The 18,218-nt window shown below is 44.7% G+C and overlaps 1 protein-coding gene across 4 annotated transcripts in view; it reads left to right on the forward strand.

Annotated features, from left to right (window-relative positions):
• Positions 1 to 852: 852 nt before the first annotated feature.
• Positions 853 to 18,218, forward strand: part of CCDC60 (coiled-coil domain containing 60) — a 165,718-nt gene continuing 148,352 nt past the window's right edge. For all 4 annotated transcript variants that reach the window (XM_082416824.1, XM_082416826.1, XM_082416827.1 and 1 more), the window contains exon 1: positions 853 to 952. In XM_082416824.1, coding sequence (XP_082272950.1) covers positions 863 to 952 — 90 coding nt within the window. In that variant the 5' untranslated portion in view covers positions 853 to 862. The remainder of the gene's footprint in view (positions 953 to 18,218) is intronic.

Consider the following 18,218-nt stretch of genomic DNA (forward strand, 5'->3'; position numbering starts at 1 on the left):
ATATGTGTGTGTATATGTGTGTGTGTATGAGGGATTTGAAGGATGAGTAGGTGTGTATGTCACGTGGATAAAGGAGAGAAATCTCAGGTTAAAGTAATTGCGGGGCTAAAGGCCCACATTGATCTACCCACCCCAAGGCACAAGAAATCACTGGCGGGCTATGGCAGGACAGGGTAGTTAGGAAGGAAGGAGTCGCTTGTAGTTAGACGGAGACAAAGGGTCAAGGTCCTCAGGCCTGAGAGGAGAAACCAGAGTTTGGAGAACGTGGCTCCCTGGCCAGCCGCCCGCTCCCAGTCACGGACCCAACGGCTTGGGCGAGTTCGCGACCCCGCCCCCACCAATCCCAGCCAATGAGGAACCCCTCCACGGGGCGTGGCGTTGCCAGGCGACCGAGTGGGCCCCCGGCTTTGCAGTTAGCCGCGGCTTTCGCTCCCTCTCCGCGGGCGCTCAGCCTTCGGGGTGGGTGTCTGCGGGCCCCTCCATGGGCCCCCCTCAGACTTTGTCAGTGGAGTTTTATTTTTTTAGTTCATATTTTATTTTTGTTTCTAGAAGACAAAGGTATCCCCTTCCCAAACGGGGAAAAACTCATAAAAGTTTGTGACTGTCTAAAAAGTAAGTCCAGGCTTGCCTGATTTCAACCTGCCGGGACTTCCTTATCCTGTTGGAGGGAAACCCAGAAGACTTGCTTTCCCATTCCTCCCCAGTCAGAAACCTGTCTGGAGTCTGTGTCTTTAGGACCTGCGAGTCGGGGAGAAATTGCTGGAGCCCCTGACACCAGTGACTGCTGAGGTAGAAGATTCTGGAAGAAACACACACACACACCTTCCCTGGGGAGCATAGGGAAGCCTGAAGGATTTCCAAGATGACCAAGGTACCAGCCACCAAGAAGATACAGAGTTCCCCTGCCTCGGGGGCCCTCTGGCCCTTTTATGCCTCAGATCTTCTGACGCAGGTGAGTCTCCCTTCTCTCATGAAAGGAGTCGTGTTTTCAAGATGAAAAATAGGAATTAGCCTCTAGACCAACAAGGGAAGGGGGGAAAGAAGAATCACGGTGTAATTAAATTGTCGGGAAACATCCCCGTTGCTATCAGTGGTTGGTTACTCGTGAAGACTGAAAACGCCAGCCAGAACGGGGAGCTGGGCCATCCTATTAAACAGTAATTCCAAAATGATGGAATAAATCGGCAGTGACACTGTAGAACATCAGGAAAAAATTAAGATGAATTGTAGGTTTGCCATCGAAGAAATTATTTTCGGAGATCCGCTGGGCTCAGGGTACGTGCACACCCTCTCTCTTTGTGGAGAGGCTACAGTGTCAGACTTCGGGGTTTGAAGCCTGACTTTGTGTCTCAGCAGCTATTGAGATTAGATAAATTGCTTAGCATCTCTGAGCCTTTATTCGCTCGTGTCTGCAAAACGAGAACAGGAACACCAACTAGGCAGAAACAGTGTGAGGACTAAGTAAGATACGGAAATTGTTCACGGCGATGCTAACACTTGATAATGTGTGTATGGGACAAGAAATACTGTTGTTGGTTTGAAAGACGAAGAAAAATCAGTATGTGTTTAGTGCCCGAGTCAAGTTGTTTCTGTTTTTAAATGATCACAACTGGACAGGCCTGTTATGTCTTTGTTAAGCGTGTCTTTGTTATTGTATCTGCAAAACCCCATATCACCACTAATTGGCCAAGGTAGCTGAACAGTGGGAGAGGGTCAAAGGCAATTACTGGCCCACAATGGTCCACGCACAGTGGCATATCTTGTGGCTCAAGGTCCTGCCCTAGGAAGGAGGGCTTGGGAGGAAGTCAGGGCACAGAAGAGAAACTCACCCATGCTTACCTGGTGGTCCAAAGCGTTCCTGAGCTTCTGTTGATATTTCCTAAGGATTGACACAGCTGTTTGCACCCCTCATTGCTCAGCCCTCTTAATGAGCTCACTCTTCAAGATGCAGTCTTCACGTGTCTCCTTTTGTCTCAAAAAGCTACCCGGAAGTGGGTTTTATCCAGAGTAGCCCCCTCTGGGAACAAACTTCCCAGCATAGCAGTGGGGGACGGGAGGGAAGGAAGGAAGGAATGAGGAATGAGGTAGATATTTCAGAAGCAGCGACGAGTGTGAGCATGTGGGCGGTGGACCCAAATAGCCTGGCTTGAACCTTGGATCTGCCTCTTGGCAGGCCTGTGACCTTGGGCAAGTTACAGAACTTCTCTGCTTCAGTGTTGCCGTCTGTAAAATGGGAATATCATAATACCTGCTCATGGGATTGCTGTGAGCATTCAGTGATATGTCCAAAACTCCTGAGAATAGCGTCTGACACATAGTTAGCACTTCCTAGATTTTCGTTACATGGTTGTTTCATTCATTTAGCAAACACTTACTGAATTTCTGTTGTGTGCTAAATACCTGCTCTTGTGAAAAGAGAGACTTGCCTTAAAGATTTTCACAATCTGTAGTGTGTCTGTTTGGGATGGGAAGTAAAAGAGATAAACAGATCATTGTAATACAGGATGATTAATGTGCTGGGGATGTATCATTGGGTGCGGTGGGAATGCAGAGGACAGGTAACTCACACTCGTGTGTGTTTGTGTGTGGGGTGAGTGTGGGGGGAGACTGGGGAGGGAAGAGATCATGTACCCAAGTAAATGCAATAGAGTTTTCCATCTTGGGTTAGAGAGATTGAGGAAAGTGGAGGTAGATGCAGAGGTTGAAATGATCATTTCTTTCTTGAGAGGAGGATAGGCAGGACTCCGGGAGGTCAAGAGATGGGAAGCAGGCTTCCAGGGAACTGTTGGATAAACAAGACCTCAGGCACAAAACTCATGGAAATCCTGCTGCCCCTGCCTCACTGTCTAGAAAATAATGAAGCCCCTAGGGTGTCCCTGGCTCACATTTGAAGTATCACGCCTTCAGAAATTTCATCTTTTTAGAGCTACCGTAAAGCGTTGATTAATCTAAAGCAGACTGACTAGAAAGTGGCCAGTCACAAGAAAATATGTAGAGATTAGAATCAACTTCTGGTGTAAATCACACTAAGAACAAATTGCAGCTTTATTGGTTTAACACACTAATACCAGTGGCGATAATAATGATGATGGTTGGCATGTACTGAGTATTCACCACGTGCCAGGTTCTGAGCTCAAGTCTTTACATGTGATATTTCAGAACCATCCAGAACACTTGGAGGTATGAACTGTCACCTCCTCATGAGATAGATGGCAATACCAAGGCCCACTGAGGACAGGTCCTTTACCCAAGGACTCCCAGTCAGCAAGGCACAGAGCAAGGGTTTGAAATCAAGAGTTCTCTGGCTTGAGAGTTCAAGCCCTCCCTGCCTCACCATGCTAAGCAGACAGTGATAGTGGTCAGCACACACCATGGGGGATGCAAAGGGAAGGTGTAAGGCATACTCACTGGCTTCAGATAGTTTTCAGGTTTGTTGGTTGGGGACAGGGCAGGGGTGGGGAACAGAGGAATGCCACATAAAAAGAGTAACAAATGCCAGGTAGCCAGGTAAATGTCCAGTGAGGAGTGATCTGAGGAAGGATCTGGCTTCTAGAGGAGGAAGGTGAGACCAGCTGGGCTACATGATAATGCCACTTCCTGTGAGTCCCCGTGCGCTGGTGTAATAGGCGACACTTGTGGGGAGACCCCCAAAGGGTCCTGCAGCCCGCGGAAGCTGGCCATCTTCCTTCTCATGGGGATGGAAGTTGCTTTATCATAACTAATGTTATGATGGGACCCTTCCTTGCACAGCATCTTCATGTAGATTTTTCGATGGAAGGAGTATAAATAATGTATGCAAATCCCCTGCTTGAACGTCTTTTGTTGAGGAAACCTTCTAGCCTGCCCTAAGTCAGGTGCCCTAATCTGTTTAGGGAGTTCCTTTTCCCTTTGTTGCCCAAGGAAGCAAAAGAGAAATCTAATGGGATTAGCCATGGGGGAGGGAGGGAGCAGGGCATGTGTAGATTATCATGGACCCACATTTTCTTCTTTAGAAAAGACTAAAAAAGAGAGGGGCACTTAGAACACCCCCTCCATGTTCTAGAATGGAAATGCAGGAACGGCGTTTGGCAAAAACTCTAAAGGTGTGGAATCCTCTACATAAGCTCTGTCTCTTGGTGGCAGAGAGGAAAGAAGCATCCTTAGTTTGGGCAGATCCTGAAACAGCCGGGAACTAGACTGGGTGCTTCGGTGATACCCTAGCTTAGTGATTAAAAGAGGAGGTTCTCAAAAATAAATTAATTAAAATAGTTTAAAAAAAAAAAGGGGGCTTCCCTGGTGGCACAGTGGTTAAGAATCCACCTGCCAATGCAGGGGACACGGGTTTGATCCCTGGTCCGGGAAGATCCCACATGCCTCGGAGCAACTAAACCTGTGAGCCACAACTACTGAGCCCGCATGCCACAACTACTGAAGCCCGTGCGTCTAGAGCCCCTGCTCCGCAACAAGAGAAGCCACTGCAATGAGAAGCCCGCGCACCACAACGAAGAGTAGCCCCCGCTCGCCGCAACTAGAGAAAGCCCACGCGCAGCACCAAAGACCCAATGCAGCCAAATAAATAAATAAATAAATAAAAGAGATTCTTCAGCAAACGACATGGGTTCAGACCCCCAACTCTGACACTCAGCTATGTGCGGGGCCTTGAGCAAATCAGTGCCTCTCTGTGCCTCAGTTTCCTCCTCTGTGAAACAGTCACATTGTGTTTTAACTAAGACATCTTCCGTTTCAAGAGGCATCACAATTTTGTGTGAGCGCCACCAAGAAAGAAAACTCTACTGATTAAACTATGACCTACTTTCAATTATAAGAAGCGCCCCAGTTTCAGAGATGTTGAAATGGGGAAAGAAAATGTTCATCTTGGATGAAATCCAGCTAAAAATGCTCCTGTCTCATAGGGTTCTGTGGGGATTAGGTGAGTTAATATGGGTAAAGCTCTTAGAACAGGGCCTGGCACAGAGTAAATACTATGAAATGTTAGCCATTATGACATGGTGTGGTTTGATCTTTTAATTGACTCTGTGATAGAGGTGTAGTTATTACCCCCTTTTGCATCTGAGTAGACTGAGGCTTGAAGAGTGCCAGGGTCTAGTTCTCTGCTGAGAGTTAAGTTGGCAGGTTCAGGAAGAAGGTGGAAAGCTATGCAGAGTCCTGTGTATGGAGAAGACCTTGGCCTGAGCATCTCTGACCCCCGTCCCCTACCATTCACCCTCTTATCGCCCCACTGCCACCACCCCTATGGTGAGAATGGAGTTACTCAGAAAAGGTCTCAGAAGTTCAGCCCACTATCCAGCTGGTCTGCCTGGAATCAGAAAAGGAAAGGTTTCCCCCAGCAAGAGAAACCTCAACTCCCAGCATAATACATGTCCATCGCAAACATGAAACGATTTTCCTCTTTGTCCAGATAGGAGAGCTTGTGGCCTGAAGATGTAAGTAGTGAGTCATTGGTCTTTGTTCGAAGTGGACTCAGTGCTGGGTAATTTCTCTGGCCTCTAATCACGGAGACTGTGCCCCCCCGCACTGTATCATGATTACCTTGGAAAATGAAATAAAATAAAAGATCTGACGACCGCTTGAGATTCAGTTCTGAAGAATCCCAGCCAGCTGCACCTTCATTTATATTATAACTCATGACTCAGGCCAGGAAAATAGTAATGAGCCCTTTTCTCTGTCCAAGGGATTCTTCTGGCTCCATTGTTACTGCATTGAGACAATTGCAGAATTTAAGTTGTTGCTTTGTTTTGTTTTGTCTTCTTTATGCCCTGGCGCTTTGAACTGGTGTTGCTTGCCTTGGCAAATCTTGCTGTGTCTAATTGCAGGCCCATGTGACAGTCGGCTCCCTCCATGGTAAGTCAGGGTGCGGGGAAGGCGTGTGTTCATTACCTCCTGACACGGGAAGAATGATAGGCACTTTCTTTATGCCGGACAAAATGAAGCGAGCTCTTTCACTCATCTGCAAAGAGGCAGCTGCTGCGCATGGGGAGGTGAGGGCGGGGAGAGGAGTGGTAGAAGAAACACATCAGAGAGTCTAGTTGATGTGATGCAAACCTAGTGACCAGGTAGGAGCTCTGCCTTTGAAATCAGACAAGGTGGGCTCGAATCCCCTCTTTGACACTAATATGAGGTTCTGTGAAATGGGCTGAATAATAATAGGAGCTGCTACATACATCTTTTGGAAGGATTAAATAAAATAATGCATCTGAAATACTGAGCACAATACTTGGTCCACAGTGAACTCCCCAATAAGTGATGACAGTTGTTATTATTGTGACTCATGCTCCTCTCTCTTCTCTGACTAGACACATGTGCCTCCATCACCGTTTTGAAGACATAGTCAGCCCAGATATGAAGTCTGGAGGAAGCTGAGTATTAACTGTAAAGTCACAGAGTGGGGTCCCTCGTTCGTGAGGCCAAGTCCCAGTTTAAGGGTAGAGGAGAAGAAGCAAGTCTAGGGATATTTTTAAAAACTAGTGTGAGAGTGTATTTTTATGAAGGATGAAGTGCCTTGCAGGAGAGAGTTCATTCTGATGGTAGAAATGCTTGACCCAGTTAAAAAATCCTAGTTGTAGGAAAGGGAGTGCCCCGAGCATGATTTAAGTCCCTTGGATTTAACTTTCAGCCCAGTCCCATTGCTCATGTTTGAATCCCATTGAGAACCAGAAGGAAGTAAGAAAAAAGGAAAACCCTGTGTATCAATTAGGATCATTCTTGGCTGCAAGTAAGAAAAAAACCGAAAAGCAGTGACATAAACAAATGTGAATTTATTTTTCTCACATAAGAAGTCTAGAGCTGTATGCCTGCTGGCATTGGTTCAGGAAGACCTCGCTAATGTTGGGACTGGTAGGTTCTTTTCCCTCATGGTCACAGAATGGCTGCCCCATCTCCAGCCATTACATTCATATTCCAGTAGAAAGAGGAAAAAATGGAGAGTAAGAGCTATTTTTGCCCCTTTTATGAGGCAAATAAAGTTTGCCTGGTTTCCAGGAAACTTCCCAGTATATTTCCTCTATGTCTCATTTGCCAGAGCAGTGTCACCTGCCTTTTCTTAACTGCAAGAATGGTTGGGAAAATGTGTTATCTAACCTGAGTGTGGAAAGCAGGGGCAAGAGACAGGTGAAGGTATTGGAGATGGGTGTCTGGTTGACTAATCAACAATAACTGGCACAAATGGCTGCACAAAAAATCAGACATTGGGGGTCCCAAGCAATGCAGTAACCTGAAAAAGAGAGACATCCCCTAGCCTGCACCACAACTGCTTAGGAATGTCAAGGGCACTTGTCCATAGTGATACTTTATTTATTTATTTATTTTATAGAAATTTATTTTTTATTTTATTTGTTTTTGGCTGCGTTGGGTCTTCGTTGCTGCGCGCGGGCTTTCTCTAGTTGTGATGAGCGGGGGCTACTCTTCGTTGCGGTGCGCGGGCTTCTCACTGCGGTGGCTTCTCTTTGCTGTGGAGCACGGGCTCTAGGCACGCAGGCTGCAGAGCGCAGGCTCAGTAGTCGTGGCACACGGGCTTAGTTGCTCCGCGGTATGTGGGATCTTCCTGGACCAGGGCTCGAACCCGGGTCCCCGCATTGGCCACCAGGGAAGCCCCATAGTAGTACTTTAAAAAACAGCACAGAATCCACCGAAGAGCTGTGGGGCTCAGGGCAAGGGTAGAGGCTGCCAGAAGAAACATTCACTCATTCAGCTGATATTTATTTACTAAGCTCCAGGTATATGCTAAGCATGATTCTAGGTGTCGAGGATACAGAAGTGAAAAGACAATAACATGGGACAAGCTTCCAGAAATTCTGAAAAATATACTTACAGGGAATAACATGGAGAGCCAAGACAGTGGAATAGGCACCATCCTTATTCCTGCCCTCTTGTGTTTTCACCGTTTGGGGAGCAGGGAGCTTGAAGAATCTCTGGTTAGACAAGCCTTTGCACAACTGTAGAAAAAGACCTATTCTTGGCCCCCTTTCAGCATTCCTGCAGCCTCTAAAAGACTCAGCCGTCAGCTGTTAAATTCAAAAGCTGCAGAATCCATGTGGGGTTCGGTGGCTAGTAGCACTTACATAAAATCTGACAGAAGCCAATTAAACCTTGCTTGGACTGAACAAATCAACATATTTTTCTCAGAGATCTTTCTGACAGTTAAATTCAAAATCATAATCACCAGTAATGGGATACCTTCTATCATGAGATGGTGGCATTTTCCCTTCTGAATACCTGTTTTCAAACTCTGCCGAGAAAATTTCTTGCGGGCTCAACTTTGATCTAATGTATTTCTAAGTTGGAATTTATGCATTAGGCAGTTTTATTTAATAACTCAAAAATTAGCTATGTCTGGTGATCTATTTGCAAGCCTGGAATTGCCTTGGGATTTCTGGATTTCACAAAGTGGGAAGATCATACAGCTGGGATGGTTTCTGGAATGGGTTCAGTATTGTCAGGGGCTTCAAGGGGTCCATGGTTGGCTGTAGCTCAGTGGCAGAAAAAACAGAAAGTGACGCCCCATTGTAGCCTAGTACAGGGTCAAGGTCACCTTCTGGGGTGTCTATTAAATATATGTGACAGATGTTTTAGAGGCATTAATATGAATCAGACTTGGGGGCTTCTCTCCAGAAACCCACAATTCTGTTGGAGAGCAAATTCATTAATAACCATGAATCAAGATGGCAAATAAGTACCAAAAAGAAAGGTGAAAAATATTTAAGAGCTTGGAGGTAGAAACAAGTTCTATCATAGGAAGAAAGGTACAGTGAAGCCATCTGATCTGCATCTTCAACGTTGGCTGGATGTGAACTTGGGGTGATATGAGACACTGAACCATGGCTGGAACTTATTTTCTAATGCATCGGGGTGAGGGGGGTGTATTGCCATTCTCCACCAGGGAACAAGTTCTTTCTTGGTACCCTGTCTGACTAAATGCTCTCCCACAGAGCTCCGGTAGATAAATCTTTACATATTCTCCTTCTCCACACACAAAGTTATCCAAGTTTCTACCCTGGAGGGTTGTCAAATTAGGGAGGACTTAGCTCCATGAATTCCCATTAAACCTTTCAATAACCAGAAGGCTCTAATATTTTACTTCTTTTAAGAATTGGAATTTCAGCAGAGTAGGGTTTCTCAGCCTTGACACCACTGACATTTGGGACCCATAGGCTGTCCTGTGCATTGCAGGATATTGAGAAGCATCCCTGGTCTCTAGCCATTAGATGCCAGTTGTGACAACCAAAAATGCATCAAGATATTACCAAATGCCTCCTGGGGGCCAAAGTCATCCCCAGTTGAGAACCATGGCAGTACAGGGCTACTGAAGTCCTGAATACCTTTCCCCAGCTGAATGCTTATCTGATGGTGAAACATTCCCCATTTAAATAAATGATGCCATCATGTACCCAATTGTTCAGGCAGAAACCCGAGCTTCATCTTTGATCTCTCCCCCTCCATCACCTCTTGTGTTCAAACAGCTGCCTCAGGGCAGGTGTTCTATGGACACTGCCTCCTTCCCCGAAGTCGCTACCTGATCCAGGATGCCCTCGCCTTTAGCCTGGACTATTCCACCAGCCTCCTAACTGCCCTCTTTACCTTAACTCTGCTTCCAACCCATTCTCTTTTATTGCAAGTGTCATTTCCCTGGTTAAAACAATTAATGGCCCTCCAGTGCCCTCAAAATGAAGATTAGTATCTTTAATAAGGTTTAAAAGGCTCTCCGTGATCTGGTCTCTGCCAACTTTTCCAGCTTCATCTTTCATTACTTGGTCTACTTGGAAGCCATACTGGTTTTTGAGGGTGCCATGCCTTCCATCTTCTTCCTCCTTCTAGAACATTCTCCCCTCCCCCAAACTGGTTTTCCATGGCAAGATATTTCCAGGGTTCTGAACAGTGGTGGGGTGGGTGTGGCCCTTGCCCGGAATTAGGAGGTCTGACCCAAACATCAGCTCTTTCCCTACCTAGCTGTGTGACTTTGGGCAAATCACTTAACCTCTCTAGTTTCTTGATATCCATATGCAGAACGGGGAACTCTAGCGTGGCAGTTTGGAGGCTCCCTCCTTGCCATATGACTCTAGAGAGCAAATAATGGCTACCACTTATTAAGCATCTATTGTGCCTCTGCTGTGTTCTGCATATATTATTAAAATTAACTCCTCAATCCTGTGGGGCAGATGCTGTCATTGTCCCTGTTTGTAGAGATGAGGAAGCTGAGGCTTGGAGCAGTTTTGTAACTTGCCCAGAGATACCCAGAAAGTAGGTGATGGAGTTAGGATTTGAATCCAGGACCAACTAACTAGAGAGATCCTCTGCTCTTAAGATCAGCCTGGTTGACTGCAGTAAGAAGGGGCAGTAGACAAGTATCTCTCTAAAAGGGGCGTTTGCTGGTGCAGTTTTTAAAGAGTATATTTGAAAGCCTCCTGGCAGAAAAAGGAAAGTGCCAGTTTTAGCTATAGGTGATGTAAACAAGAATGTGACTGCTTCGCCCCGTGACCACAGACAAGGACGTTTGCATTTCCTTGAGCTCTTGCTAAAATATGCCAGTGAGCTTTTCTGGAAGAGAAACACAGCTAAGGATGAGGTAGGGAAGGGGAGCCCCTGCATGTGGTTTAGATGCACCTTTCTAAATAATGCTCATTTCAGTGAAGATTTATAAGCCATTTCTAATTAGAGTCACATTTCTAAGAAAGGCATATTTTGATGCTGGGTCAATACACTGTCAAGACCTGCTGGATAAAACGGTGAGGAAGACAAGCCCAGCTAATGAGGAATGAGGTTCTGGGGGGGTGTGGCTGAGATGTTGATAATGGTAAATAGCTTAATTGGGTTGAATAATTTGGGTAAATATCTAGTTAAATGGATTTAGTCTGAATCCAGGCTCTGACCTGCTGAATTTTTTATCTTCTATCAAAAATAACATAAAATACAATACCCCGACCATAATTGTCTGTTTATTTGTCCGATTCCACCCCTGGGCTTGGAGTTCATTGAGGGAAAGGACCCTGCCTTGCTCACAGTCCTATACCCAGAGCCTAGCACAGTGCCTGGCCCCGGGTAGAAGTTCAATACTCTCTAGCCTCTATTCTCAGGACCAAGGATAGCTCCACATGCCAAGTGAGGCAACGCATCCCTTGGGTAACTGTAAATTCCACTTGGACAAAGGCCACCAATGTTTTATTCGCAGATACAGCACCAGCATGCGCTGGGTGCGCCATAAATTGGGATAGCATTCTAACACTTGCTATGTGTGTGACCGTGGGCAAGCTTACTCTCTGTGCCTCAGTATCCTTATCTCACATACGGAAATAACAGTTCTTGCTTTGGAGGATTGTTGGGAGGATCAATGAGATAATGCTAAGAAAAACCCCTGGCAGATAGTAGGTGCTCATTGAATGCTATCTCTTCATGTTTCCACTTAGGAATCGAAGCCGTTGGCTCCCCCAAATATCAAGCATTAAAACATTTAAATGCTGACATTTCCAGAGATGATGACTCCCATGCCAGTCATTTTTTATACATTCAGGAAAAAGCAGCCAAAAGGGTAACATGACTAAAGTGTATTATTTCCAAGAGCCCTTGAAGAAAGTGCCCAAGAGGCAATTAGCACATAGCTGTCGCCTATGTTGCTATTGCTTATTGGCTGATTCCGTCCTCTACTAATCAAACCGCTTCTCTGATATTTTTAGACCTTTTTAAAAAGTCCTCTCAAAACTCAGGAAGCAGTGCTTGTTGACAGATACCAAGGAATCTGAGAGAACATGAATCTGACATTCTCATAGGGAATGAGAAAATGCTGGCAGTGGGGGAGCATTCTTCAGGGTCCATGGGAATTAGATTAGGCAGCCTGGATGATTCTTTAACCCTAACTAGCCTCCTCACCTTTTCCCTTCCTGCCTCGGACTAACGAATAACCCTCCTTGTTCCCTTTTTGTGCAGCTCCAGGGCTTGAGATTTAAATGGTCTCAATAAAGGATAATTGTTGAGCTTCCTTGGCTGGCCAGACGACCCAGGTCAGGGTTGACTGACTTAGCACCTGGGCCGTGGATCGTTCCAGGGTTTGAGTCTTGGTTCTGCTGCCGCTCACCTGCTCTGTGACCTTAGGCTCTCTGCTTCACCTCTCTGATACTAACTTTTCTCACCTGTAATTGAATCTCGTCAGGATTCAAGATAATATCCATAAAGACTGGGTCCAGAATAATAACTGAGATTGATCTACGATTAATGTTATTCCACCTTTCAGTGCTTTATAAATCCCCCATGTTATGTTGTGCATAATGCCAACATCAGTTTTATTTTTTTTTCTTTTGTCAAAGAAGGATGGTTCGGTACGGAGAAAAACTGTCTCCTCATGAATTGTCATTCTCTCAAGGTTTTCCTGTGGATAGTCAAATGAATCATGCCTTTGTGTCCTCCGTGAGGTTAAAAATGATGTTGTTGTTTTGAAATTACATATATGGCGCATTATTTAGTCATGGTGATGATCGCAGAAATAACTGGTATGACTGGTTGATTACTGAGTGTGCGCCACGAGCCGAGCCCTTCTGTGAATTGTCCGATTCCATTCGCTCCACAACACTAAGAGGTAGGCAGTATTAACCCCATTTTGCAGGTGAGGAAACTAAGGCTGAGAGAGCTATTCTCCACCTCTCCACCCTGCCCCAGAAGCACTCCCCAGCCTGTCTCTGTCCTCTGGGTTTTCCAGGAGGGTGTCAGAGACCAGCTTGCTGGTCCCCCAGCTGCAGGGGTCACATTTTAAGCTCTTGAGCATCACGGAGGCCGATCTTTTATTCGGTTTGAAGTGAAGGATACAGCATCCTCCTCCCTTTGGGGTCAGGATTCAAAGCATCTCAGCAGCTGCTGTCAAAGAAGTCACTTCCTAAATCCCTCTCTCCCTTCCCACTCTCTGTTTTTATATTCTCAAAGTAGATACCAATCGAGGGTCCCATTCTCCTACAGCTGCCTCAAAAATTCCTTCCAGGTGGTCTTTCTCACCTTCATTTGGAGTCTGATGTCTGTGGCATCTTGGATTCTCAGTCTATACTATCCTATTACCTATTTTACTTGTTATTCTACCGTTTACTGAGCGTTCACAGTGCACCAGGTGATTCACAAACATTACTTTGAGGCCTCATTACAACCCGGTGGGGAAGGTGTTGTCACCTCTGTTTTATAGCTTGAGAAAACTGAGGCTCAGAGACAGAAAGTGACTTGTGTGATGGAGAAGCCGAGACTCAAAACTGGAGCAGTCCGGCTCCAAAGTCCCATTTTTTTTTTCCTCTCTGCACAGTGCCCAGACCTGCTAATATTTGCTGGGATGGAGAGTTGGCTTTACTTTCAAGCCCCCAAATTCAGTTCCAAACCACGCTCCCCCAGCCCACATCCTCCCCGTTGCCGAAGGCTTTCTGAGCTCATCAGAAGTTACAGGAGTGTTCTGGGGGAGGATGTCACGCTGTCCCCAGAAGTCACATCAAATGCAGCCATCTCATGGTTCCTCACAGAACAAGGTGTCCCTTTTCTTCCTTTTTGATATTAGAACATGGTCCTACTGCAAATTGACTTGAAAGGAAGCCAGACCTCATGGTTCCTTGTCTGCCTGTGAAGGAAGAGAGCCACTTCTGGCACCTAAAGGACCTGAATTTAATCCATGGTAGGGGCCTTAATGAAGGGGGTGGGGAGGTTGGTCAAAGGTCAGACACCCCCTAAGCACCCAGCCCTCATTCAGGGAAAATCAAAAAATGTCACTCCGCAGAAAGTAGCTTTTATTTCATTGCAGGTTTGGAGGTTGTGCATTAAATGTCTGTCTCTGTCCCCTCTCTCTCTTTTCTCCTCCTCCTTCCCCTCTGCTCTTTCCCCCCACCCCTCTCCCCTTTGCATCGTGACACCTAACAGTATTTGTTAGCTCTTCATACGTTTCCTTTTAGCTTCTTTAATTATTGTAGCAATTTCATCTGTTTAAAAAGAGAAAAAGAAAAACGCCAGAACAGCCCGGCCACTTGGACACTGAGGGAAGGCAGACGTTCAGACCAATTGCCAAGCCACCTAATCCTGCAGACTCTTGGTTTCATTCATGTTCTTCCCTCTGCCCTAGAATGCAATGGGAGCCTGTTCCGTGATGGTGCGCTTCAGGTAAACAGATCGTTAGGTAAGACTGATAGCAGAATATGGTCCAGGTAATGTTTTAAGCCCAAAGCAAAAGAGCACGAGGTGTCTCCAGCTGACAGGACCACAATTCACGCAGTTTCGGTGAAGGGCGTGTTGGGGCTTTTTCAGCATAAACGGCCACTTTCTGAAGGTTTTCTTTTCTGCCTTAACAAAGGGAGCCTTTCTTTTCAGCTAGACACAGAGCATAGGCCTTCAGGCACATGAGGGGTTTGTTTTGATAATGAACTTGATATCGAGTTACAACGCATTAATATAGACCAAACAATGTTATTGCAGCTGATTTCTTCATTTTATAAAGCCTGGTTCTCAACAAAGCATATTATTGGCCCCAAATGAATTAAAAAAAAAAAAAAAAGAGTAGATGCCACAAAGGCTCAGCGGGTTCAAGGCAGAAATAGCACAGCTGTGTGCAAAGCCGCCAATTCAGGCAGGGTCACGAAGCACTCAGACTTCAGCTTGGTATTCAAGTAGAGGTAGATTTCAGACCAGTGGAGCCAAAGCCGAAGAATTCCTCTCTTGTGTTCAGGAGGCAGTATAATCCAGACCAACAGATTCCTCAGAAACTCTGAAGTTGGGGACTCATCACCTAGAATCGTAGAGTCGTTGAGAAACCTTGAAGGGCATCTCACCAGCTTTCTACCTAAAGCAGGAGGACGTGATGGTAATGTTTTCTGGCTCTGGAGTCTACCTGACATCGGATGAGCCCTGGTTCTGCTGTTACCCAGCTGTTTGACCTGAGACAAACCACCCCCTCTCATTCCAAGCCTCAGTTTTCTCATCTGCAAAATGGGGATAAAGATAGTCCCTGATTGCTCCCTCTGAGAGAGGGCTGGCCGGATGTAGGTGTGGTAGTTACACGTACATTTTCTTCCTAGATGTTGTTAGGAAGTTCTTCCATTCAGGAAGCTTCCTCTGACTCCCTCCCTTGTCTCCTTTCTCCTCAGTTCTGTGGGGTTCCACAGTCATAGCCCTCATCACACACCTGCTCACAGGTCTGTGTCACCACCAACAGAGAAGGCCACCAGCACAGGGACCATCATTAATCTTTGAATTCAGTATTCGCAGCAGCTATTTGCAGCACACCTATTATGTGCCAGCCTCATGGAAGACACACAAGAAATATGTGTGGACTAAATTAATCCAACATCTTCCCCAAAGAGAGGACCTATTATCTCCTTGTACATCTACTTGCTCTGAACAATACAAATCCTATTTAAAATGTGTTGCTGGAATTCCCTGGCAGTCCAGTGGTTAGGACTCCGTGCTTCCACTGCAGGGGGTGCGGGTTTGATCCCTGGTCAGGGAACTAAGATCCTGCAAGCTGCGTGACTTGACCAAAATAGAAAAAAAAAAAAAAAAAAAAAGTGTTGCTTTTTGGTATTTTTTAAAGCTTCCACTCCTTCTTGCCTTTAGGTTTTCTGGAAATATTCTAGAAGTCTCTTCACTTCCAGGAACGTGGCCTCCTTGCCATCTTTGGTTAAATCTCTTTGAATATCTGAACAGACTGGAGCTCTGTAGAAGTCTAAGTTTCCTTAGATGCTGCACCCCTCGCTTTGTAATTAGAACTATGCATAGTTATTCATTTTGTTTCATTCATTTCATCAACATTTGTTGATTCACATCCATTTAATTCATTCCTATCCATTTCCTTCATTTCCTTCAACATTTCATTTTCTAGCATCCCCCACCCAATTAACACCATGTTTCTTTCTAGAGACTTTGACCATGAGCTCATTATCAGTCTTTCACCAAGTTGTTAGAACATTTCTCTTTAAAGTCTAGTGTAGAATGTGACCAGAATTCTCTTCCTTCCCAATACAATACCAACTTTTAGGTGCATACACCGTGGTCAACTTTCCCCAAAGTTTCCATCAGGTTTTTCTCCTTTGTTGGTTCCTAGTCTGTTTTTCATTGATTCCTGTATCTGTCCGGAAATTAAATTCCTGGAAATGCAAACACATCAGATGCTTCACTTTGGGTCTGTAACAAAGGCCTGAAGAACTGGCCTCTCACCATTGTAATATCTTGCATCAGGACCAGTTTTGCAATTTCTTGCTTTCACCTGTGTGTTCTGAAGCCTTTTCCACTATTAGATTTTTTCCAAATCATTTTATTCTCACTTAAATGCTTTCAGAAATTTTCTTGAGGTATACATAGAGAAAAGTATACAGATACAGGTGTACAGTGTGATGAATTTTCTACACGGTGACAAGATCCATGCAACTTCTTCACCAAAATCAAGATATATAGAGCATTACCAGAACCCCAGAAACTCCCTCAAGATACTTTCCAGACATGAGTCTCCTCCTCCCTGGTGTTAATCATCATCCTGATGTCCTTCACCATCAGTATGTTTTGCCTGTTTTTTAAACTTCATATAAGTGGAATCATACAATATATACTCTTTTGGATCTGGCTTCATTTGTGCATTATGTTTATGAGATGCATTTGTTTTCACATGTAATTGTCATTTGCTTATTCTCACTGCTGTATGGTATTCTACTGTGTGAATGTACCACAGTTTATCCATTTACCTGTTGAAGGACTTTTGGGTTGTGTTGTTTTGAGGGGGAGAAGGGGATGGAACTTTTACAAAAATGCTGCTGTGAATTTTTTCTGTACATGTCTTCTGGTGAACAAATATTCTTGAATATATATATATACACATATATATGTTTTTGAGGATAGATAGGTAGGTAGGTAGATAGATAGATGCTCATCACAGTTAGAAGTCTTTCCATTTCCATTGACAAAAACCTTAAACTTGGACTAGTGAAAAAAAAAATGACAAAAAAGGAATTAGAGGCTCACAATTATAGAAGACTCCAGGCGATGTGGCTTCAGTTATAGCAGGATCCAGGAGCTTAGACAAAGTCATTGGGAATCTACCTGGCTCTATTCACTGTTCCTATTTCCAGCTATGGTGGTTCCAGTCTAAGGCAAGAGGTCTCCATTGAGTGTCAAAATGGCCGTTAGCAGCTCCAGGCTTAAATGCCTCTGGTTTAATAACAGCAAGAAAAAAGAAACCTCTCTTTCCCAAATGAACCACCACGAGTACCATTTCTGAATTATCCACTTCAGGATAATTGCCCACCCCTGGAGCCCAGAGAACCAGGGTCACCCACACCTGAACCACATGCCCTGAGAAACAGCCTTCATCATGTTATTTTTAAAACTTTAGACAACCTGAAATTTTCATCGACAGGAGAGTCAAAAAAATGTCATGTACATGTATCCTATAGAATATTATGTAGCCACTGAAACAAATAGATTAGATCCATATGTACAGACATAGAAAGATGACTGTTATATATAGTTTGGTGCGGGACGGGAGAGGTGATTGTTATATGTACAGTATAATGAGTGTGGTCATGTAGTTTATTGTCCAAAATGGATAATTTTCAGGGTGAAAGGGAGTGCTATAATTAATTACACTGGCATGACAGGTATAAATTGAGATTGTCCTGGGCAAACATATATGAACAGTGACCAGAATTATAATTCTTAAAATGTCTATCTGTATCTGTCTGTCTATCTGTCTATCTGTCTATGTTTGCTTTTATTTAAGAAGGACATTGAGGTTGACCCCAAGAGGTGTGAGAAAAGGAGAAAAAGGGGGGATTTTTTTCTTCCTTTTTTTCAGTTTGCTTTCTATGTCTGTGAACCTGTTTCTGTTTTGTAAATAAATTCATTTGTATCATACTTTAGATTGCACATGTAAGTGATGTTTCATCTTTATATGTTCACCCAGTGAGCTCTGCTAAGCACAATACCAGATAGTGTGCCAAGTGCTGACACAAAGATAAGTGATAGCACATGGTATTTGTCTTTCTCTGTCTGATTTACTTCGCTTAGTATGATAATCTCTAGGTCCATCCATGTTGCTTCAAATGGCATTATTTCATTCCTTTTTATGGCTGAGTAGTATTCCATCGTGTGTGTGTGTGTGTGTGTGTGTGTGTGTGTGTGTGTGTGTGTGTGTGTGTGTACTACATCTTCTTTATCCATTCATCTGTTGATGGACATTTAGGTTGCTTCCATGTCTCGGCTGTTGTAAATTGTGCTAGTGGAAGTTCTTA

The sequence above is a fragment of the Balaenoptera physalus genome (assembly GCF_965194825.1).
Source record: "Balaenoptera physalus genome assembly, chromosome: 12".
NCBI classification, from domain to species: Eukaryota; Metazoa; Chordata; class Mammalia; order Artiodactyla; family Balaenopteridae; genus Balaenoptera; species Balaenoptera physalus.